Below are 24,341 nucleotides of genomic sequence, written 5' to 3' on the forward strand. Positions count from 1 at the left end.
GACGTCTCAAACCTGCCAATCTGAAAACATGTTGTTCAGCCTGTCCTTGGTACACTGCAGTTTAAAAGCAGACAGGCCCAGCCATGGAGATGACTGCTGATGTTGTCCCTGATATGTCTTGTAGCACATGAAGAACACCACATAGAGATGTTTACAAGGTTAAACTCTTGATTTTCACTGGAGGGGGGCTTTAATATTGTCCATACACAATTTGTGTATGTTTGCTTTATAAATGTCTTTATCCAGGGGTAGTTTCAGGTCTTTGTTTTACAGGTTTTGGGGGTTGGTCTTATCAGAAAACGATCTTATTTACATTAGAAATTATTAACATACAGGGAAAACAACCGTATGAGCCTAGATACAGAGAGAGTGTGAGGTATAGGGGGAGAGAGAGAGAGTTACGTCTGTAACATAATGTGTTTATGTCCTACGTGAGACTTATGACTGCGTTTTATTTCAAAGAAAATGAAGCAGGAACTGCAAGCAGTGTGAACCAGCCATAACACCATTTATTCTGAAAAACATCAGTGGATTTACCCGGAGAACAACTTCTACTAAATTAAGCTAAATTACTCCGACACTTCTGGCTTTTTACCTTCTCAAGGTGATCAGTAAAAGAGGCCAGAACTGAGGCCCCTCTGAATATTTCATCCAGTGGTCATCACCTGTATTACAGAGCAAATTGAAGAGAGTGTAAGCAGTAAAGCCTTCCTAATCGTCTCTTCATATTTGGACATGGTAATCATCCCTCTGATGTGCTGATTGGCACACAGTCACTCCAAACATGAGAGGTGCTGAACTGGAGAGGAGCCAGATAAGAAGCTGCTCCTTTACTCATTTATTGCTGTCCAGGAAAAGCTCCTCCTTATTGACAGATCCTCCACAAATATTGGAGAATACAAATTAGGGAATCTATAACGACATCTGGCAGCTATTTATTTTCTGCAGTGTCATTCTTCCTGAACGCAGCGAGCCATAAGATCCGGATAATCATAATGTGTGTGTGTTTTTGTATCGGCGTGTGTATGTGTGCTTAAATCTAACTCCCCGAGCGGGAGGCAGAATATTTCAGCCCGCGTAACATTTTTCATAGTGAAAATCTATGAATAACAAAGTGTGAATACCCCCGTCTCCTCCCAAATGTAGGATTCCATCAGTTGTTTGTCAGGAGAAATGCATTAACACCTCGGTGCTGACAACACAAAGAAATCAATGCTCGGCTTTCTCACCCACGCTCAAACTATTTCTGCGAAAGGGGGATAATCCATACAATGGCAACACGTCCAATTAGAGCTTGGGTCTTAAAGTAGACGGTGTTAAACAATGGCAAAGAAACAAACAAAGTGCAGTGCTCTAATGAGGTTACTAACAAAAGTTCAGCAGCAGCGTCCAAACTATATCACGCAGTATTTAATATGATGTTACACCTGTTTATCACCACTGTTAATGTGTTGCAGCAGAAAGCGATGAAATAAGGTGATTTCTGCTCACACTTTGCAGTTATTTGATCATGCATTCAAACATATGCTGATGTTTGAGAATCAAAAGCCTCTTTTCTGGCTACTGTTCAAACCGACGCTCGCTCCGTGTGTGCATACTGAGAATTATAAATAATAGTGAGGCCTGCAGAGGATTTTTTTTATCGTCGCTTCTCATCTTTCAGGGGTTTTTTTAAACCTGGGATGACAACATTGATGTTTTATTTGTTGCTCTCATCAGAATGATTCCTTTATCTTTTTTACTTGACTGTATGAAGCAGCTGTTAATGGGTCTGTAAACAGAATGGGAACGATCTGTAGAGAGCAGGTACCACATACTTAGAGGGATTAATCTAAGAGCTTTTGTGAAACAATTACAGGCTGAACTTGTGTACGGAATCAGTCATAAAGTAGATGAAAAATAAATACAAATGGAAAAGTTTGGATTTAATAAGCCCCGTGAGAGTGGAGGTGTTTGTGACATGACTCTGTTCAAATAGGTCTAAAATAAATGCTGTAATGCCTGTAGACTTCATTCTTGTTGCAGCTAAAAGCTAAAGACTTCCATCTTTTGCTACATGATGTTAAACTTTTGTTATTGAGGTCAACACATTATGTGCAGTAAAAGAAAAGGCGTAACAACTCGCAGGCGGCCCCATTAGGCTGTGGGAGATTGTTTTCCACATGCTGCAGTTTAAAGAGGAGCTTTCAGTTTGTGTTGATTTTGGCGCCCCCTGTGGACAAAGTGGTACCTCTTATCTCTTTGCTAATCTTGTCCTGTACATGTGTAGGACGTGTTTTTTTACAAAATCTCGTCATGCTTTCTTTTAACATTCAATCACATCATTCGCTTTGAATCTTTGCCGTGGAAACTATAGAACAAAAGGCTCATTTGGCAGCGCGAAGTTAGCCGCCTCACCTGACACTCAACCGTCAGGCATTAAAAATAAGTAAAGATATAATCAACCTTACATCAGTATTAATTTCAGTCTGTTTCATAAACAGCTACAAACAACAAAAAAGCTAATGCTTCCATTTCCTGCAACGTCACATTGTACATCCACCGATGATGTCACCAACTTAAAGGTGTAAAACATGCTGAAAAGGAAGGTGTGCAGGCGGCTACAAACTCGAGGCAGTCCTGTTTAGAACTGATCTAAAATAAAAAACATGAAAGCTAAATCATAACCTGATACGTCCAAGAAATCCATCCATCCATGCATCATCTATACCGCTTATCCTGTTCAGGGTCACTGGGGGCTGGGGGCTGGAGCCTTTGCCAGCTGTCATTGGGCGAGAGGCGGGGTACACCCTCAATCACAGGGCTGACACACAGAGACAGACAACCTTTCACGCTCACATCCACACCTACGGGCAATTTTAGAGTCACCAATGAACCTGACGAGCATGTGTTTGGACTGTGGGAGGAAGCTGGAGTACCCGGTGGGAACCCACGCATGCACGGGGAGAACATGCAAACTCCGCACGAACAGGCCCCCTATGCCTGAATTGGGATTCAAACCATGAACCTTGTTGCTTACCACTATGCCACTATTCCACCCTAGTACTTTCATACTGACAAAATATTTATTTCTATAGCAGAGTTTAAAGTACTTCACAGTAACACACTATGTATCAATGGAACTGTAACGTGAGTGATGTTTGCTCTTGAATCCCTCCACACTCGTGCGACGTCCTCATGCGTCACCGTGATAGAAAGTTCACCACGCTCCTCCTCCTCAGGCCTTGCTGTGCAGATGATAGCAGCCGAAGCTGGGCGTCCAGATGGAGCAGCTGTTGGGGTTTTCCTGAGCTGAGCAGCTCACATGCCATAAATGAAGCTGATGATGCCTTTGAACTTAACACATTTAACATATCCCCACTCTTTAGCGCCACACTGTGACACTCCATCTAACCCCCACATGCTCCCCTCGCACTCACACGAGCTGCAAACATCAGGATCTAAATTCCTTCCCAACACATCTTCCCGTTTTCAAGCCAAGAAGGGTTTAAACCAGGAGAAACAGCACGGCAGGTCTCTTCACTCACACAACCCACGCTCGTCTCCGAGCAGAGATGGCCCAAAACTGACACCGACAACAGAGGCATCATTAATCTTTATAGCAGCCAGAGTCAGAGTCTTCCTCCTCTCTGCCTGTCTGCTAGGTGGCACGTTCTCCTGAGAGCGCTATTCAACATCTTGGACGTGTGGCACGCTGTCAGAGCAGAAGATGGAGCATGTGCTGGGGAGCAGATGAAAGGCAAACAGGGTGTGTATTTGAATATAACCTGTGTGAAGGCTTTTCCAGAATTAACAGCTTAAGCAGCCCTGAAATCTCCTCTTTATATTTCCTAGTACACCTGTGCCCGTGAAGCTGCATGCTGCAGTGCAGCTTAGGCTGCAAACGCAGAGAGTGTGTGTCCTCAGCCTGCTGTCAGCATGTAAGGAGAAGATGTATGCATGCACCATGAGGGCCCGCCTCGTGTGGATACCTGGACCTTACATGTGCAGTGAAAAAAAGCTTGTATTTGTGATCATCATGGTTTTTATTGCAGTGAAACCTGTCTTGTTCCAGAGATATTAAACACACACAAAAGGGCACTGAGAAGGTATAATCGAGGCGATGCCCCAATTCTGTCAAAATGTTCCCTCTCTGAGTCCTCGCTGCTTTTTTCTCGGCTGCTTTGTTGCCTGGCGCGCCTGTGAGAATCAATCTGCTCTTTACACCTGGGTTAGGACGGCCGCTGCTGGCCTCAGTGTTACTGTGGACTAGTTAGAGGAAGAACAGACTCTTCCTACCAGCTGACTATTTAGCTGCACTGGCCCAAAAAATGTAATTACCAAAGTGCTGATAATTAGTCAAGAGTCAAAAGAGATTTTGGATGTGTGGATTGTATTAAAACTTGAATATGTGAATGAGTGAAAGTTTGATTAAACTAATTTTTACATATTTACATATTTTTATTCCATATAACTTTATTCACAGATATACAGTACCTTTTATTATATCTTTTCAAGAACCTTGGCTTTCATATTATTTAAAATCGGGCTGCAAGGTGGTGCAGTGGTTAGCGCTGTCGCCCCACACCTACAAGGCTCAATCCTGGCTTGCACATAGGGGGCTCCGTGCATGTCCGGGTTCCCTCTGGGTACCCCGGCTTCCTCCCACAGTCCAAAGACATGCTCGTTAGGTTCATTGGTGACTGTAAAATTCCCTGTCGGTGTGAGTGTGAGCGTGAAAGGTTGTCTGTCTCTATGCATCAGCCCTGTGATTGACTGGCGATCAGTCCAGGGTGTACCCTGCCTCTCGCCCAATGACAGCTGGGAGACGCTCCACCTCCACGACCCTGAACAGGATAAGGGGTCTACAGGATGGATGGATTTTACGACTTTCATTTATTCCAAATATTCATCAGAATAATCAGAAAAAAATAATACAGATGTTGTGATGATAAAAGCCATTATAGTTCACTTTTTTTGTTTCACAATATAATAATAAATACACTAAAACAGAACAAGATAAAGTACCTCATGAAGCTCTCTCAAGGGTTTTGAATTTATGCCAAAGAAAGACTCTTGGATGAAATGTGTTTTTCAAAAGGTCATCAACTGATCTCCACCTTTTTTTTTTTAATCTCCAAATCACGGAAACTTTCCAATCCGAGCAGACATGACTTCACAGACTAAAAGTGCCTGCAGGGGGACGTGTGGAAAAAAAGGTTTCCTTCCATAAGCGTGAGCAGAATTCTTATTCTTAGTTAAGGGTCAAGAGCTGTGACCTGGCTCCAATCTTGGTGGCAGATCCAAACGTCTCCAGTAGCAAAATGACAAAGATTAACTGTCCTTTGGAGCCTGAAGGCTCATAATTAATGCTGCCTCACTTCCCTGTGTGCCTCTGCTGGGAGGAGGATTGACACTGAATTGATAGAGTTGCCATTTAGGGGTCAGGAGGACCATGATGGGCCAGACAGCGGCGGGCACGTATTTGTCAGGTTTAAGCCTACATTGATCTGTTGGGCTGAATCTTTAATGTTCACAGTCTGGCATTAAGAAAAGGCTCAGTTTTTTTTGTCGCCACAAACAAACAACTGAAAAGAGGGCTTTGTCTTTTCATCTTAAAGTGCAAATAAAAGTGTTGGCTTTCAAAAAACTAAGAGTTAGGAGTCATATCGGTGGGAAAGGAGGAGTTTTGTTGAGGGAGACCCGCTGAGTGGTGCCGCTCTCTGTGTGGAGTACAGTGCAGTAAACAGCCTCAGAAAAATGGTGGCTTTGAAAGGCTCCCTCCTACCTCTGAGTGGGCCCTGCAAATCCCTCTATTGAAGTGGGCTTATTTCTTAACAGCGCTCCTACCATTTTGTATGGATCCTCCGGAATCCTCTTTGCACATAAACACCCACAATGCAGTGGTCAGAAAAATAAGGAAATGCTTTATCATGAGATATAGTCTGATTCAGAATCAATAGGCGGAGGCGTGAGGGGCGGGGCTCTACTTTTCTGTGCGTGGACTGTCTGGAGATACAATGAGCCGAAGAGTATAGAGGGGTATAAAGTCCACCATAGCACAGTGGCAATGGGAAATGTGAGACAGCTCTATTGTATATATGGAGGTTAAGTCCTTCGGCCTCCACCTCACCTAAGTCAGCGCTCATAAAACAAGCCGTGCTGTGTTTTACGGCGCAAGAAGACAAAACGCCTCCAAGACTTACTGAGATATCAGGAAATAAATATGAGGGGATCTATGTCTAATTCTCCTCGGTGTCAACCTCGGAGAAAATTGAAAATGGGTAGTGAATAGCTCAATTTGTCTTGATGTAATTTAATGGTCTGTACCTGTTATGGGCTCAGTCTAATGCAGTAAAACACAAAGAGGGAAAATGCTTCTGACTCAGGGAAACAGGCTGCAAACTGCCTGGCAGCTGCCTGAAAGCTTTTCAATTTTCTGTGAAAGCCGCGGTAAAAGGCACGAGCTTAGGCTGCAGAAAAAATAAAAATCAGAGAGAAATCCAACACGTATTTCTCCATTTCACTCTACTCTAACATGACAAAATGCTCCAATAATGACGGTGTCGAGGAGGTCATTTTTTTAGGGGATAAAAATGATGGGAGAAATTTTTCAGTTCATTTTTTCGTATGTGAAATCCAAGTTAAGAGGTTCATTAATGTGTCAAGTGTAAAAACTGCTCATAGCTTCCAGAATACAAGCTGTCAATGAGGAAATAAGCACTTATTTTTCCTTCATAGACTACAAAGATCTTCAGCACAGATGTGGTCACTGTCTGACAGCAGTAACAGAGTCAGAAATTAGATTGTTTTGCTGCATCCTCTGAGCTGACATTAATGGCCTCTCGTTGGGTAGTTGGAGGCCATTAGCTAAAAGAGGACCACACTGGGGAGCTGAGAGAAGATGGGCAAATGTACAGCGCTTTGTAATGCTTAGAATTAGAAGTAAAGTGCCCCACTGGGTGTGCTGCCTGCATAGGAAGACTGAATCAATTGATGTTCGGATTACAAAGTTGCACCTGAATGTATTCATGGAAGAATCTCCGCTAATGTCTCAGATGTGTAACATTTTCTTGAAGCTATTAAGCTGCAAACTGACCAACAATAAAGAGCTTTAGTTGCATTTAGTCAGAATTATACTGTTAGTGCAGGAAAAGGTGCCACTAGAGCTGATTTCAAACTGATCAAAGTTGACTTTTTCAGGCAGAAGTGGAGACCACATGGAGTTGAGGAAAAAACGCTCTTTAAAGCTGCTGTGAGGCGTTTTTTGGTGGTTCTGAAACAGACTGAAATTAATACTGATTACACTATATCACCTACAAAAGTAAAGAAGACTAATAGTGAGAGGATTGATTATTTCTTTGTAGATATTTTGAATGCCTGTCACTGTTGTCATGGGGTAGGTGTCAGACGAGGAGATTGACAGCATGTGGGTGAAACAGCCTTTCTTTACATTTTTAATGGCAAAGATTCTCAATTAGTGGTATGTTTAAATGATTAAAGGGGGGTATTATGCTAATTTCAAGCTTCATATTTCACTGTGATACCTGTGGAGTAGCTTAGCATCATTTACAGTTTAAAAAAACTCCTCATTTTTCTCACACTGGTGCTCTGTGCAGGCCCTCATACAGCCTCTGCCTGAAAGAACCTTAAGAAACCCCGCCCCTACAAGCCCACTTTCTTTTGATTGGCCAGCTTTCCGGAGCCTGCTGAGGCTGCACTTTGTGACGTCACAAAGTGCAGTGGGTAGAAAAAACTGTGTGAAACCCGTCGTTCACAGCAGCCTGCAGACTGAGCTGAGAAGCCTGGGGATTACTCCAACATACTTTCACCTACAGATTTGAAACACCCACGTTTACTACGGAAATCCGACAGTGTAACATTATATACTTAAATATAAAACAGCATATTTAAATGTAAAGAAAGCAGGAGAAGACTTTCACCATAAAACACTTCTTACACATGTAAAGGACAAGATCAGGAAAGAGATAATAGCTGCCTCTTTGTCCACAGGGGGCGCCAAAATCAACGCAAACTGAAAGCTCCTCATAGGAGCTTTAATCTAGCAAATCCATTTTCTTGCACAACCCTTCTTGCCACACTTTTCACTTTGTGTCACTAAGTGAAAGAATTTATCATTACTTGCATTAATTTCAGTGTATAAATTTTGCTGGTCTTGGTCATTAGTTCCTGTTCAGCGGCTCAACAAACTTGTATTTTGTCACCTTTCCAATGCAAACCTGCTGAGTCACTTCTTATTAAAGCTTAATGTGATTGCTTCAGGTTTTTAATAAGTGCATGACACATCCTCATATCTTACAAGACATCCATCTAGTGTTTCCGTGATGGTAAGCCCAGCAGTGGATTAAAGTCTAAATTAAACTTTAATCAGTATATAAATGCAGGAAGAAAAAACACTGTCCATTATCCAGATTTCTGTTGATTTGTTGTTGTTAAAAAATAATTCAGAGTTTTGCGCGTCATATTTAACATCTAGTCAGTAGGACTTATTATATTTAGGGAGAAGATATGGTTATCCACATTTACCTTTTTTTTTTCAGACATTCAACTTAGAGAAGTGACGATCTTTGCCCTCGTTGGTGTAAATAAAAAGCAAATTGGATGGTTCTGAATAAAAGCATCCTTGCACTCTCAATCTACCCCTGGGATAAATCAATGTGAACATAATCGAACAAGACAAATAACAGGATCTTCAGTCTACATCATTTCCTTCCTTCGTCCCACTGGTTCTACATCAGCCATTGGCAAACACGCAGTCATTACCAGACCAGTAAGCCAGCCACCAGGCAGGAAATTGACTTTTTAGTCCAAGGCCAAGCTCATACTTTCAGATGTTTTCCAACCACTGTCACTGTTTGATCAGACAAAGCCATTTCTGGATTACACCTCGAGACAACAGCTGTTAATGGAACTCGAGCAGTAAACCAAAGAGCACCCTCTAAGCCCTGATCCCAAGCTAGTATCATTTACGTATTGATTACAATGTCCTCTCCCCCAACACTAGACCCTGACAAGGCCTAAATGTGTGTTATGCACTGTTTCACAATGCTATGATGAAGGTCTTTCTACATCAACAGTATCTTTTTATTTCTTAGCCAAGTAAGCAGCACGGTTTAAGGGATTGTAGTGTCAATTCCTAGGTGTTACGCAAGGCACAACATCAGGTCATAACAGTAGGTCAGTGTATCGTTAAACAATTAATTTTAACAACTATTGGTTGGATTGCCCTTAAATTTGCTACTGATATCCATGATAGCCAAATGATAAATACTGCCATACGTATTGAAACCCTGACTGTTTTGAAATAATTTAAATTAAACATAGGATATTAGGAAAACTGAATGGACTGCCACTGAATTTGTTTCAGATGCTTATGGTACCAAGCTTATTTAAATAGCATTCATCCTCTGACCGTGCACCGTCAACAGGTCCAAATTTCAACATGTCATACACTTTGGACTCTGACCAAATACCTGCCAAAATGAATCAGCTCTACTTTGGGTTTAGTGCTAATGTTAGCATGCTAACATGCTAGACTGAATAGTAGATTTAGTAATAGAAGAAGAAGTAGAAGTAGAGGGGGGAAAAAATGGTGTCTTGCTCGAGGAGACCTCAGCAGTGTCCAGGAAAGGAACTGGCATCTCTCCAGCTGCTTGGTCCGTACCAGGACTTGAACCGGTCACCCTCCAGTTCCCAAGCGAAGTCCCCACAGACTGAATTGGGGGGGGGACATGCTAAACATTCTACTTGGTTTATCAGCATGTTGGCAATTGTTGTTTTCATTCATGTTAAAATGCTAGCACTGTTGCACCCAAGTACAACCTTACAGAGCAGCTAGCATGAACGCAGACTGTTTTTGTTTTATGCGATTTGCAGATCAAAACAACAATAGTTTCAATGCATCAAAGAAACTACCCATGATACATAGTTTGAACTTTCTTTATATACTTTGTTATGAGAGCCACCAGCTGTTCCAAAAATGTTCACAACTTTGTTCTGTTGTCTTGGTTATTCAACCATTATCAATCAGTACTTCTGGGCACCACACACCATCAAAGCAGCCTGCCCAGAGAGACTACAGGCTATCCAAAATAGCACCAGGCCAAAGTCATTTCTCTCCCACTCGGCTGTACTGAAAACAACTAAGAGTTTCTATTTCATATCGTACGACTGGTGTTTCAGGATCAATAGTCCAAAGTCCACCAGGGAGAACCCTCTGGATCTGGTCTGAAATCAAATTGTACACAGCCTGAAATAGCTCCTGTGTGACTAATTCCCTTTCCCTGCCATATCAGCTGAGATTGCAAGTGGCTTTTTGTAAGGAGCAGAAAATTAGATTCTTCACCCTATTAGGGACACAACCAGAACGCAGATCCGATTACAACAAAAATCTGGCTTGTCAATATTAATGGCTTATATGATCAAAGATGGCCTGCGTGTTTTATTAGCCATCTGGCAGCTCTGGTGGGTAATTTAAAAGCAATTTTAAAGTTGTAGCGCTGGCTAGAAACAAACAGAGTGGGTAGAAGGAGGGCATGAGGTTGATGAAAGACAGAGATAGAGTAGGTGCAGGGAGGCAATTAGCTGTATGGCAATCCCCTTGTTAAAGGCCGGATAATACCCAGGTTAGATTGATTTACTGGCTGTAGTTTGGCGACAGCTCCAATATCACAGCCTCACTGCCCACTGAAGCGGTATTAGGACTTTGTGTTGGCAGCAATATGGCTTTCAAATTTAACAATCTGTGCCCAGACTGAGTGGAAGGGCTCAGGAGACAAGTTGACAGAGGGGAGCCTCCCATCACTTGTCAGCATTGTCAGGGGTAATGCCTTATTATCCCCAGTCTATTGGCCTCTATTCATGTCATCTATCATTCCCATCACCTCTCCTTTGTGGCCCACGTCAAGGAAGAGAGACGAGGTCTGGAGGGGATATATGTAGATAAATATGTGGAAAATTGGCTCAGTATGGATTCCTTCGCTCGTGCGGCCCTCTTTGTTTGGTGGCTGAGAGAGGTGGCTTTTGTGTATCTGCCAGCAGGGCCACGGCTCTCTCCATCAATGGCACGCCATTCAGGAGATAAGCATCAGCTGGCGGCCCACTCCACTGACACCACCACTTCCTCCCGGAGTCAGCAGATTACATTTTAGAAGTTGACAGCTTGTTATCACTCTGGATAGCAGGAGGGCTTAATCTTTTGTTCTTTTCTGGCTCGGGAAGGGCCCGAGGAGTCGTCGGCTCAGGTCACCGATTCCACCGACTTCCCTCCTCGTGCCCTCTGCAGTGACACACACCGTGAATAGGCCAGTCTCTCCTCAGCGCTTTTCATCTTCCTTCCAAGAGTGCCTGCACTTTGTAGAGGGATTACAGTGATGGAAGCCTCAGCGGTGCACAATGATATCCATTCAACATGTCTCCCTGGCAGACAGGGGATGGGTTCAAGTCTGATTTGATAATGGGTATGCTGGCTTCAGCGTGGAGGGACGGATGACAGCTCCGAAGGCATGGCTTGTCCTTCGGGAACAATCACGTGGAATCCCTCTCAGAATAATATCCACGAGCATAATAGAGGACGAGATTGGCACGAATCTTGTACAAAACTGTGGCACATACTTATTAATTGGAAGAGTTTTCTTTAGCTGAAGTTATACTGAGAGCTAAACTAAACAGACAAGTGAGGAGGCTGGATATCTGATGAGAAACGACAGGTCCCAGGTGCCAAGTTTCCTCAAAAGGAAACATTTCTTTTGTGACTCTCTGACCTCCATATAGGCAGCTGCCTTTTGTCCAAGCACTCCTACACAAGTCTATGCACAGTGCAGCAGATAGACTTCATTTTGCTGGATCAAATATTTCGCTGCAGAAATCTGAAAGCCATTCATCTGTGACCAGATAATTAAATAAAGTGGGACCTTCAAAGATGAGTAGATAGGCGCCGATATAACTCATTGTGGTTTAAGGGGTTTGCTAGACTGTAGAAGCAGTCCATCTATAAGACATATGAGCCTTGGGTGTCTATTAATGTTTGAGAAAGTGTCACTTTACTCAGATATTAATTGAACTTTTAACAGAATAAAATATCCACTCTTGTTGTCTTAACAATAACCCATCTTGCATAATCTTCCCTCACCGAGCGCATGATAACTTGAGCAACCTTGAACATCGGCATTTATTATCACGGCTTTGCTTTTGAAGCCGATGGATGTCTCCTTGGTGAGAAGTGTGCTTATATAACCTCCCTCTCTCTCTCTCTCCTCCCACTCGCTCTTTGTGCGTCTCTTCCTGTCTGTGGCGCTCGCTGCCTCTCACGCCTATAGTGGAATACGGGCAGAAGCATCTTTGGTTGGGAATACTTAAGACTCTCTTGCTTATCTGATGTGTTTGCAGCGCTGAAGACAAGTGTTCTGACAGGAACACCGTGTTTGATATGAACAGACTCATACAGAGGCAGTGACACTAGAAAACCATACTGCTTATGCAACACGTCAATGCTGTCTGATGAAATTAATACAACAAACAAAGTTTCCATCTGTCAGCCTGAAGACAGGGTTTGGAGTATCACATCTCCAATGACTTTGGAGAAAGCTGATTGGTTTTGTTCAATACTCCCAAAACTCCAGTGAAAAGTCCCCTCTCCCTGCGCACACGACTAGAAGACCCCAGTGGGGGAGAGTTACCTGTACGATCAATCTGCCTAATCGTAGCTCTGTCTTCTTTCTTATTACTGGGAGAGGAATAGCACAGTATCTTCTATCACAAGATTCAGTTAAGCCAAGATTTTCATTTCTGTTTGGTTGCTTCACATTTTTCACAGTTGTCTCCTGGCTAAAGCTGAAATATCACACCTCGTCCTGCATCCAGATATCAGCCACACACAGAAGAAAGACAGGGAATCTGCCAAGTAGAATGAAACCACTCAAGCTCGCGGTCGTAAGAATTAAATACAAATTTCAAATGTAAAAATTCATGTCGAAGCTGCTGAAAAGAAGCTTTTAGTGAAACTATAGGAGACAGATGGCTGCGTGCAACCTCTCAGAGTCGGTAGTGGAGTTACTGAAGGCGTCTGAAGGACTACAGTAGAGCTGACCTGAACATATCATATTGCAATCCTTCTCTCTTTCTTCCAGTATTGTTGAATGAAGTGATCGGAAATGTAAAACCACTGCAAATCTATCCAATCACAGCGACTACTGTCCATGACATCGTCAATAAAAACGTATAAATATAGTCCGACGCAACAATAACTTGATGAATCACTTTCTGCTGCAAGTCAGCCAAAAAGCAAAAGCCAAAAAGTGTTGAGCAACTGAACTATGTTCAATTAGCTGGTAACAGGAAGGGATCATCCATCCATCCATCCATCGTCTACATCGCTCAGGGTCACAGAGGAATGGAGTAAATTCCAGCTGTCATTGGGTGAGAGGTGGATTACACTCTGGACTGATCACCAGTCAATCACAGGGCTGACACATATGCTGTGTTCAAAATCGGAGCATAAGCAAGGTAGACTGGTCAGATGCATACTGGAGGTTTTTTCAGAATCAGTACGACATCCAAGTATTTTTAGCATACTGCACATTTTGCTTTTGTTTGCTTCCTGCATAGTACATACTACATTTTGGCCAAATCAGTACGTACTGCTAGTATAGTGTGGCATTTTGAACACAGCAATAGAGACAGACAACCTGTGAACCTAACGAGCATGTCTTTGGACTGTGGGAGGAAGCTAAAGGACCCAGAGAGAACCGACGCATGCACGAAGAGAACATGCAAACTCATCACTGAAAGGCCCACTTCATCTGAACTGGGAATCTAACCAGGAACCTTCTATCTGTGAGGCAACAGCGCTAACCACTGCACCACCGTGCAGCCCGGGATGGGAAAACACTGTGTTTAATTCTGTTGGATAACTATGGATTAGATCGCTTTTTCATGCATGTTGTAATAGCAATACAATTCTGCAGTCTAATCCTGTTTACCAAATAACACATACAGAATCAGAATCATCAGCTTTATTGGCCAAGTATGTGGGCACATAGAAGGAATTTTACTCAGAGTTTTCTGTGCTCTCAATGTACAGACACACATACTAAACAGACATACCAAACTTAAAAACAAAGACAGGTTAAACAAGGTAACACTCACACTTAGACACTAAAAACTTAATCTAAAACTACTATATACAGTCCTATGGATACAAATATATTTAACAAATTATTAATATATATATATAGAAATATACATTATTTAAAGAAAATGGTTTTGTACAGTTTTCACTATTGTCTGTTGTCTCCTGCATAATTGTTGTTGTAAGTAATGTGATACATACTGTAGAGTCTCAGCAACAGTTACTACAGCTCTGTAGTGCATTATTTGATTCATTGATACTGTGATTGAAACCTAATCAACTAAAACTAATTTTTATACTTACTATAAAAAAATTATCTCCGCTCTTTGAATCAAACTACTTTTGGCTCATATAGCAAAGAACATAAAAAGAAACCCATTTTTCTACACTGTTTTGGACACAGAGCAGAGGCGTCAGTTTTGGCTCCATATTTGTCCGTCATGTTGCGGTAATTAAGCAGGTTTTGATAACCAGTCTGCTCCTGACTAATTAGTTCTCCCAGGGGAACAAGACGCTTCTTGTTCTCAGGAGTCTGAGCAGTCGGTGTCGGACAGACAGCAGAACGACTCGGGACACTGACAGACAGGACAAGTGGTGGGTTTCAGCAGTGCAGTCGTGTCTGTGTGGCTGAGGAGATGTGTTCGGCACAGGGTTACAACACATGAAACAAGGCACAAAAACATGTGATATTAAAAGATGTCATTTTAAATCACAATTAGCTTATATAGCTGTCAGATATGGTCCCCATTCTCATCCCAACAATGATGAATGTGAAGCAGAAATAGCCGTGTGCACTCTGCCTTTGTTTGTAGCTTTATCTATTATTCCCCTCCTGTCTTTGTTTATCCGAACCTGTCTCTCTAAATACGAACCCTTTTGTGTTGACAGCCACAGACAGCGGATTGAGCCTCAGCTGTGTTCTTGCGTTGACATAGCCCGGGACAGAGTGACAGCGTTGAGAGGCAGCATCTGTGATTACCGTCTTCAAAGACATTTTCAAAAAATCAGCCTCTCTGTTGGATCCACCTGGTGCCCTCGCCTTGTTCTGGTTTATTTCCTTTGGAGTTTTTTAATGTTACCCAGCGTGGCATTATGGAAAAGGGCAACCTGAAAGCCCCCTACCACCACCAGCAGGCCCTCCAAGCCATGTTCTGCTGCTCAGTCGGGGTTCTCACCCCGTCTGCTCGTCAGTGGCTCAAAGATGCATCTTCAGCTCTGCTGAGTTGAAAGAAAGATCACAGCGCATGTTTCTCTTCTATTTTTTGGGTTTGTTTCAATCAACGTCCCCCCTCTCTTCCTCCATACTCTGGAGCTGCTGTCGGGTCTGTGTTTCATATTTCATGGTTTTCTGGATAGCACAAGATCAGCTGTTTTGAAGTGTTTCACTTTGGAGAGTAAAGAAGTGCTCAGTGGACAACTCGGCAGTAATACGATTGATAACTGCGCACCCATTCCCATTGGACTGTACAACACAGAATGGACTTTCTATCACACTATAATAAAAGAAATATAATCATCTTCCTCACAAAGAAGTTCGTTTTTTCAGCTTTTATTTAACAGTTAATGCGTAAAAGCTCTAATTACTTCCGAAAGCTGCCCGTAAGTGTCCAAAGTGCCCACTTCTTCTGACGCCGACCTCTGCTGGAGCACGAATGGGGAAACAGAATCTATTTGTATAGATTGGCATACAGAAGCTATTGGCGTGCAGGATCAGATGGCAGTGAAAACAGATTATGTTGCAGGGCTTCCGTGGCATAACCCCGGGCATTAATGTTAATGGAAAACCACATGACCTTGCAGTTGCCTCTGAACGGCTGCGTTTTAAATCCAATTGCCACGGCCCAAGTCTGGAAGAGGCTGGAGAGACGGCGATGCAGCCACCTGATACCCAGGCATGAAAATAGTCTGTTTTTTCATTTCAGGGTATCCCAGAGGTCCCCGCTGAGGTTCCCTCTGCTGAACGGGGGATGAGCAGGGGAAGGGGGAGGTAAATCGGCAGCAGCGGTTTCTATAATAGCAGCTGGGAAACCCACTCCCAATGCCAGATGTCATGTGATCCCAACGCTGAGCACAATGGGAAAGGTACGATGAATGCTCAGAAGACATAAATCCCTTTGTTTTCAGGGAGTAATTTTACATAGTCTGATTTAAAAACACTGTGATGGAGTCCGCCTGCCAAGTATTGCTTTCCAATGATCTTCCCGCTCTGGGATGAATGGAGGGGATAGTGCCAGCACAACAGAAACAGGCTTTGTTAAAGGAGCTTTGCACACACGGATGAAAGAATGGACAAGCAGGGTGAAATAACATCCAGTTTTTTCCATAAACATCCAGTGTGGGATTTGCATTCTAATATGCAGCAGTTCCACCGCTCTGAGGGTCATCAGCACAATTTAATTACATTAAGAGATGGCTAAATTGGACATTGCAAACAGACAAGGCTTAAGGGATTACTGGACCTCTGACGGAGAGATCAAATTTTACCTTGGAGCATGAAACAATATGCCCAGTTCCTGGCAGGCTCCATGTGAACAGAGATAGAGGGAGGGGGGCGACAGATGATTAATTTTATTACACTTTTAATATGAACCAGCCTGCAGAAAAGGCTTGTTTCTCAGAATAAAGTTGATGTGATCACAGATGAATAAAAATCAAGCCTATGTGTATCCAAAGAGGTTGTTTATCTCGTCTGCTTTACCTCCTCTGCCCCCGTGCTCTCCCCAGTATCTCCCAACTGTTAACCTCTCTTGAACGAGCGGTGTTTTGTCTGGATGTCTCTTAAGGTTTCCGGTGTTTCATCGAACACTACTCTTCCTCTACAGCTGCCAGCTCACTATGGCATGCTGCCTAAATGTTGCATCACTGGATATGGACTTTCTTATTCCTCCTGCTTCTTAGAAAGCTGTAAAAGTAGCGCAGCAGACTGAGCTGTATCATGGGATTAAATGGAACATGGCATTGAAAGGGAAGAAGGGTTAAACCAAGTGTTTTACTTCATTCATGGAGAGTGAGTCAATGGAGTCTGACATTTTCAGACCTTTGCCAACCCCTCCTCTTCTCTTACAGTGAATATCAGCTACATTGTGAAACTTAGTCGAAGGTGGTGATTTCTTCTCTTCAAGGAGATGTTTTTTAACTACCGCCTCAGCCAGCAGGTGAATGGTGGAAATACACAAAGGTTTATGGAGCTTTTGCAGCTACTGAACCAATACCAGCACAAATAAGAACAGAGATTTTTCGGTTATTCAGTCAAGTCTGGGCTTCACAATAAACCTAAAAAAAACCTGCCCCCCTTCGGACAACTCATCTATCTGAGGATGAACACCATCATCACAGAGCTGAGATAATTCCACAATCATACACATGAGAGCAAACTTCATGTAGCTAAAAACTTTACGGGTGTGTTTAAGCTGTTATTACTGCAATACGCAGCAGATAGCAGTGGCAAGGGACACCCAAATCTTAATGCTATGAGCAACAGATATGTGTTTATCGTTAGTCCGCCGTTATTGCACAGCCTCGTTTACGGCCCATAATCTGCAAGTCTGCAGCCTAATAACAGGAATGACAGACGCAGTATAACCTTTACAGCTCTTTATTATGCTAACTATCTGACAGCGAGCTGGGTAGAGGCAGACAGTATTAGGCAGCTGTTTCCATGACAACAATACAACACAGGCTCTTAGTCCCACCAGTGTTGTGGAGCTGTGTTTAGCTGCAGATTTGAAGTCGAGCTCTTCACAGCTGACAAGCATTTAACCTCCAAGCACAACTTAAATTTCACAGTCATGTTGCTCTCGTCCCTTTTGCCCCAAAATGTGAATATTTCCACAAAGTAAGCGCTGTCCTCTCTGCCATCTTGCTAGTTGATTTAGCTAGCTACGCATGTGCACTGACACATCTGTGTTTACCTTCCGCTGGTACGCAGCTAGACAGAAACAGTGCTTCAGGGATTGTCTGTCATTTTGTGTACTCTGACAGGTTACTTTGTGTAACGTGTTACCCTCAACACTGATAGCAGCATTCACAGTTTCATGGTCACCTAGCTATAAGTCCAATTTTCACTCTTTTTGCTCTGGTTTTGGTCACAACAGCTTCTGGGGAAAATATCTGTCGCTTAAGCTGCTAAAAGGTCAACAATGATCACCAACTATAATGGCTTACTGTCTCTCTAATGTTTGGCATTGGTAGCATTCAGTTGATAGCTTTTGTTAAAGGAATTAGCTAAATACTATGAAAAAAATAAGAAAAAGACGAGTGAAAAACAACACGATCCATCGTGATTATAATATATTGATTTTGGGCTTTTTAAAAGGGAATAAATTCTGCATGGTTATGAGACAGAACCTGAATAAGTAGGACGGTCTGTCGTGATTCATCTTCTAATACTGATCAGTGATATGAGATTGTTATATAATCCATTCACACCTGTCTGTAATCTTCAAACACTAGCAGACACAGAATGTGATTTTTTTTTGCTGGGACTTGTGATAACAGAAATTTATTCTGTTTTCACACCTTTGTTTTTCATTTGATTGGGAAGGTGTAAAAAACACTTTGATGCTGAACAGGCCGCTGTGCTGTTTGTCACAATGTGAACTGTGGCTCCTGGATGCCGCAGCTGGAAACAGACCGGGGATGGAAACACAGACAGCTAAGTGAAAAAGCATCAAAAGCTAAACTTTAACTACAAGAGGCACATTTATTAAAACTCTAAACTTAGAGCCATAAAAAGATGTTTTGATGAGGTACCATGTGGATGTTTGTACGCAGTGCGAGTCTATTTCCAGCAGAAAGCCAGAGCCAGCAGAGGCCAGCAATGCTAATCTGTATGCACTTAACGTAATGTAAGCAACTTTTGTTAAAAGCACTTAACAAATAGCATGTTATTATCACTTAAACTGAGATTTACGCACTTGGTTGCTACTAAAAACCTATTTTCACAGAAACACATGGAGTGGGGGCCACAGCTTTGCCTCCTCTCCTCCATTTATCGATCGCTCTGCACCGGCGTTTGGAGATGACACACAGGCCAACCTCCCACTCGCCAGAGCAGTTGGCCCTCACTGCCAAACTCATCTAAAAAAATGCCCAGAGGTGTAAATTTGTGCAGACAATTTATCTGAGCTGCTCGCTCTTCAGGTGTCTCCTCTCCCTGAGAAAGTGGCTGCTGTTTCTTCAATTGTCCTTAAACAATTACTGAGGAGAGATCAGGGGGAGGCTGTTGCCAGTTAAACTGCAGTTTTCTCTGCTTGCATTGTGCAGGCCATCTAAACCACAGGATACAAAGCTCTCAAGCGCTCTGCGAGCCAAATAAAGAGGTGGAGAAGGAGGGGGAGGCCGATAAAAGCTGACACCCAATGTATTATAACTCTGCTCTATTAGATATGAGCTTCTGCCGGGGTGAAGCACCATAGCTTAAGGCAAAGATACTGCCTGCTCATTGTGCTACAGCGAGGGGGCTGGGAGAGCTGCAGCCACTGTGTTCTGTACACAGCAGCGAGTCTCTCATGCATGATTTAGTAAACCAGAATTCTTACTTCAGTATTCAAGTAGTGATATAGCAGACGAGATAAAAGGATGTGCTTAGGCTGCAAAACGTATCAGGACGCACACTAAGAGCTTAAAAATGGCTGGTAATCAAAAGAGAGAAACGGTCAACAAAATGCTTCGACTTCTTTCATTCTCAACAGTCCCTCAATCCTGGCAACAAATGCAGTCTATTCCACTGACTGACCTCAACAGTTCACATGTGGACGTACTTTTCTGTCTGCTTAACATCACTGTCTATTAGCAGGAGAGATTCTACTGTGTAATTATACCAGGATGGCTAATAAGACATATCACAAATGCTTACTTAAGTGCAGCTGAATGCAAATACGGATTAAAATGAAATGTTTAGCTTGGCTGCAGGAAAGAGAATAATGACCTTATTACCTCTTTTTTAATCAAATCTTATAACTTCTTAACTTGCACAGTAGTTTTCCAAAAGCAACACCAGAGTTTGTAGGAGCGGGGAAGTGTAGAGGGGCTGAACTAGTGAGGAGCTATTTGAATCATGCATTAGTTGAGACGTTTTCAGTGACAGGATTGAAAGCCTAAATGTATAGTGGGATTTTATGTTCTCCTGAAAACACAGGGATCAATGTTTAGTTATGTTTTTATTTACTATTGTCCATCACAAGTGCCCTGACTTAAGAGATAAATCCTTAAAAGAGATCCGTATGATGATTTCATGATGGTGTAAATTGGACATTGTTACATCATTTAGGCATGCTTTGTTACGGTTTACACATAAATATTAAACAAAGGCTTTATAATCAGTGACTGCAACTAACTAAACATAACTAACTAAAATAAGCTACCTTTTATTTCTCGATAGCAGACTGTTGCTATGAAGAACAGACTGTTGCTAGGGACGCAGCTCTAATCGCACAATCTGGAGGACAAACTGTAATCATATCAATCCGCCGAAAGAAGTCCGGTAAATTTAAAGTCGGTCTGTTTACAGAGGGACAAAAAAGAAAAGACGAAAACAGCAATAAACGACGGCTACTGGGTCAGCCGTTGCTATGGATGCAGCTCTCACTGTGAGTGTAACAGACTATTTTTAAAAGAAAATATAATCATTTTTAAATTAATAAAATCATTTCCAAATCAATATTTTGTGTCAGATTTTGTAAGTAAAAAGCTGTGTAATAAGTGGGATAATTTATAGTGTGCAGGTTGTTATTGCGGAGGAACCCTACTCCACGGTCCTGCTCACCCTGTCAACAACCTGCTCAGTATACATGATCCCTTACTTATCACTGACGTGTTAAAGACTATGAAAATAAGACACCAGAAATACCATTCTAAGTGAAATTGCATGTAATTTGTTTTTTAAACTGAGCAAAAAACAAATGTACTAACACAAAAAAAACACTCTGTGAATGAACCTCGTAAATGTCAAATGCAAGAAAATTATTTCTGGGAGAAAAAAAAAAAAAAACCTCATCATGCCATCAAGAAGAGAAGATAAAACATCCAAGGAAAAAGCCTCAACTGGCACAGGCGTCACAGACCAGTTCCTTCATGCTTTAAAGCGGTTTTGCACTTTCACCTGCATCTGCTTCTTGTTGCAAACAGGAAACATGAAAACTACCAAATTTATGTTATTCTTATATGCATGATCGCACTTCCTACGAGCCCTAATGTGTCTGAGTCTGATATTTTTCATGAATTTTAAATGATGGTTGTCATATTTGATCTATTTTCACATAATGTCTGCATCTGTCTTGTATATGTATGTGCCTCTCTGTGTGTACGGTGTGTGTCATTGTGAATGTCCTTTTTTGTCACCTGCCACAGTGCCTGAAAGCATCTGACAATCAGGGGAATATTAGAGGGTTGGAGAGACTCCACTCTGGCTAAGTGGCTCTTATTACTGTGGAGTGTGACATTGCTCTGATATTCAGGATTCGCAACGCTGTTGACACACGGTAGACAACTCTGACGATTGCAGCTTCTCGTGCTCGGCTGGAGAGGGGTTCTCTCCCCAGAGAGGGAACTGGACCAGCTCATCATCAATAAAAGCAGTAGAAATGAGGTCCTCTCATGCGAACTGCATTAGCTCTGTTCAAGAGTTACATCCAAAATAACCCCAAAATGTGCAGTTTTTGAGGCATGGGCTGGTCCAACATCACTACCATGCAATGAACGCTGCCTTCATTGAGGTGGAAAGTGTAGAACAAGCCAGAGAGGCACATCAGCAAGCAGCTGATCTCTTGTTTCTGAGACATGAAGCAGCTTAGCGTTACACGCTCAGGACGCTCTTCAATCACGGCTGCTTAAACCCCAATCTCCTTAATGCGGAGTGCCAAGCAGGAGCACAGCGGCTCCCTGTACCAGGACAAAGGTTTCATTAGGAAATTGAAAGTGCGGCCTCTTCCTATCGTGGAGGACACTCTGACCACGAGGCCACTGAGCTGGAAAGGAAGGGGAACAAATGTCCTCTCGAGCATGATGCTAAAACCCGAACGCAACACTCAAACAAATAATATACAACTACAAAAACACACACAAGTCTCTTCTTCCTGTGTGTGTGCATACAGTATGTTTACTCGGGCATACATGTAGGCTATGCTTACATGTCGTATGATTTTTATGCATGCATGTCCATTAATGTATGTACTTGCCTGCTTGTATATTTATGCTTGTATATGCTTATGTGTATATACAGAAGGCCTTGGTGCGCTTAGGTGTACATGACTAGCTTTGTCCTCATCCATGCACCAGCTTACCTGTGAATTCTTTATGTGTGCATACATTTGTGTCTTTTGTTCTGTTGCAAAAATATAAGGCTGTGTGAATGTGTTGGCGTTGATGCGCGACCCTGACTGTATATTTGTTTTAAATACATGAGCTGCTTTTGCAGCTCATTATCATTCAGCCGCCGTATTTCCTTGTCAATATGATTTACACATCCACATGAAGTAAAGTGCATTTGCAGTCGTCTCCCTGTTTGACAAATCTAAATCTAACGATAAAAGAAACTTTACAGAACAAATTAAATTACAGAGAGAATAAGGAAATCGTTCAGAGACAAAGAAAGGTCACAGAGAGGAATCTTTCTCTGCATAACTTTTGCAACCCCCCCTGTTTCAAAGGAGCAGTTAGCGTGCTGCCAGCTCAGGGGAAAGTAAAGATGCTGTGACAATTTATGTATTTATTGCTCATTACTCCTATCAAAAGGCTGAGCTGCGACCGCGTGCAGCCGCTGGCTGTGAGCACAGCTGCCGCCGCTCTGTCTGCCTGTGCTGGGTGAAGCTGTGGCTGCAAACATGATTATTGCTCTGGCTACGTCTGCAAAAGTGGTTGTGATGGTACAACTGTTTGGATAGGGCTACAAGCGGGATTTGAACCCACGGTGAATATATTAGATGTGACTCAAGTGTTATTAAGAGAGACTCCAACGCTCGGCTAGCTCAACCATATTTACAGCTCACACACAGTGACAGCTTGTACTTAGTTTAACACGCATTGTGAACTACTGTGTCACATCCGTAATTATAACAAGCAAAGAGCAGCATGAGACGCAGCCACAATCAGGGAAAATCTAATGGAAATTGTCATGTATAAAGAAACCACTTGTCTCAATCAGCAGCAGTCAGTCTGAACACTGTGTATAGAACCAGGTTAACGAGCACCTCTAGTTTCCCTTCAGCTGCACAGATACAGTCTCATGGCTGAGCAGCCACAGCTGCAGGACGCCCACTCGCGCCGCAGTCACAGCCAGCGGTGGGCTACTACATAATACATAAACACTACATCATCATACAGCTCAGCATATATTGTGAGGTCTGACACGTAACGCAAAAGAAACTGTTGCTGCAGACGAATAACTCCTTCTAGTCCTCATCAACCACGCCATGTTCCTGTTCAAGAGCTCTTCCACCCTTTTTATAAGCTTAAAACTGTTCAAATGTATCTTTGTCATTTGGGAGTGTGTCACCACAGCCTTAAAAAACACAATGATTAAAGTCGAGACCGACCTGGCCCTTGATGCTGGACCATCTCCGACAGATCTCTCTGGTGGATGAAGAGCACCAGGCCTCCAGCGGCGAACAGCAGGAGGAACCAGAGCGAACAGGGCATCCTCCTTCTCCGTCCTCGCAGGGAGTCCACCACCATCTTCCACTTCACCCACAGCATGGTGTGGCACAGTCGGACGCTAATGGAACAACTTCTGGAGAAAATCAAAGGGAACGGGGAAAATGGGAAAAGGAGGGGAAGCGAGAGAGAGACAAAAGTAGGGTCATTACATTAGAGGTCAAAATTCATTCAGTATACTAAATGGCAGCAGGAGAAAGGAAACCCACGTGTACAGGTGCTCCTGATAAAAGGCTTTGAACAAGTACAGCTGGAGTTTTGACCTCTTCAGTGGTGAAACGCATCTTAACACATGCACTGTACAACATTTATGTTTATGTTTTATACTTCTACACAAGGTTTATATTATACTTTTACTCAACCACATACGTTTTAGTTAGTATTTACTGACAGGGATGACCCACTAGTCCATAAAGTCAGTGGAGGATTCAGGCTGTCTGAGGGGGAAATAAATGGGGCATAAATAGTAAAGACTTTTTAGATTAGGGGGGCGTTCAGACCCGACAGCTTTGTTCAGACAGGTGAGTACACGGATTTGAACTCTGGTGCGGACCGAACAACC

At 42.7% G+C, this 24,341-nt stretch overlaps 1 protein-coding gene across 1 annotated transcript in view; it reads right to left on the reverse strand.

The window, feature by feature from the left end:
- Positions 1 to 23,821, reverse strand: part of LOC138590899 (carbohydrate sulfotransferase 8-like) — a 156,764-nt gene extending 132,943 nt beyond the window's left edge. Inside the window, exon 1 of the mRNA XM_069661323.1 lies at positions 23,662 to 23,821. Coding sequence (XP_069517424.1) covers positions 23,662 to 23,821 — 160 coding nt within the window. The remainder of the gene's footprint in view (positions 1 to 23,661) is intronic.
- Between the last annotated feature and the right edge of the window lie 520 nt (positions 23,822 to 24,341).

This window comes from Semicossyphus pulcher, unplaced genomic scaffold (genome assembly GCF_022749685.1).
Source record: "Semicossyphus pulcher isolate SPU_LCO1_2020_fin unplaced genomic scaffold, fSemPul1.0.p SCAF_1, whole genome shotgun sequence".
Lineage (NCBI taxonomy): Eukaryota > Metazoa > Chordata > Actinopteri > Labriformes > Labridae > Semicossyphus > Semicossyphus pulcher.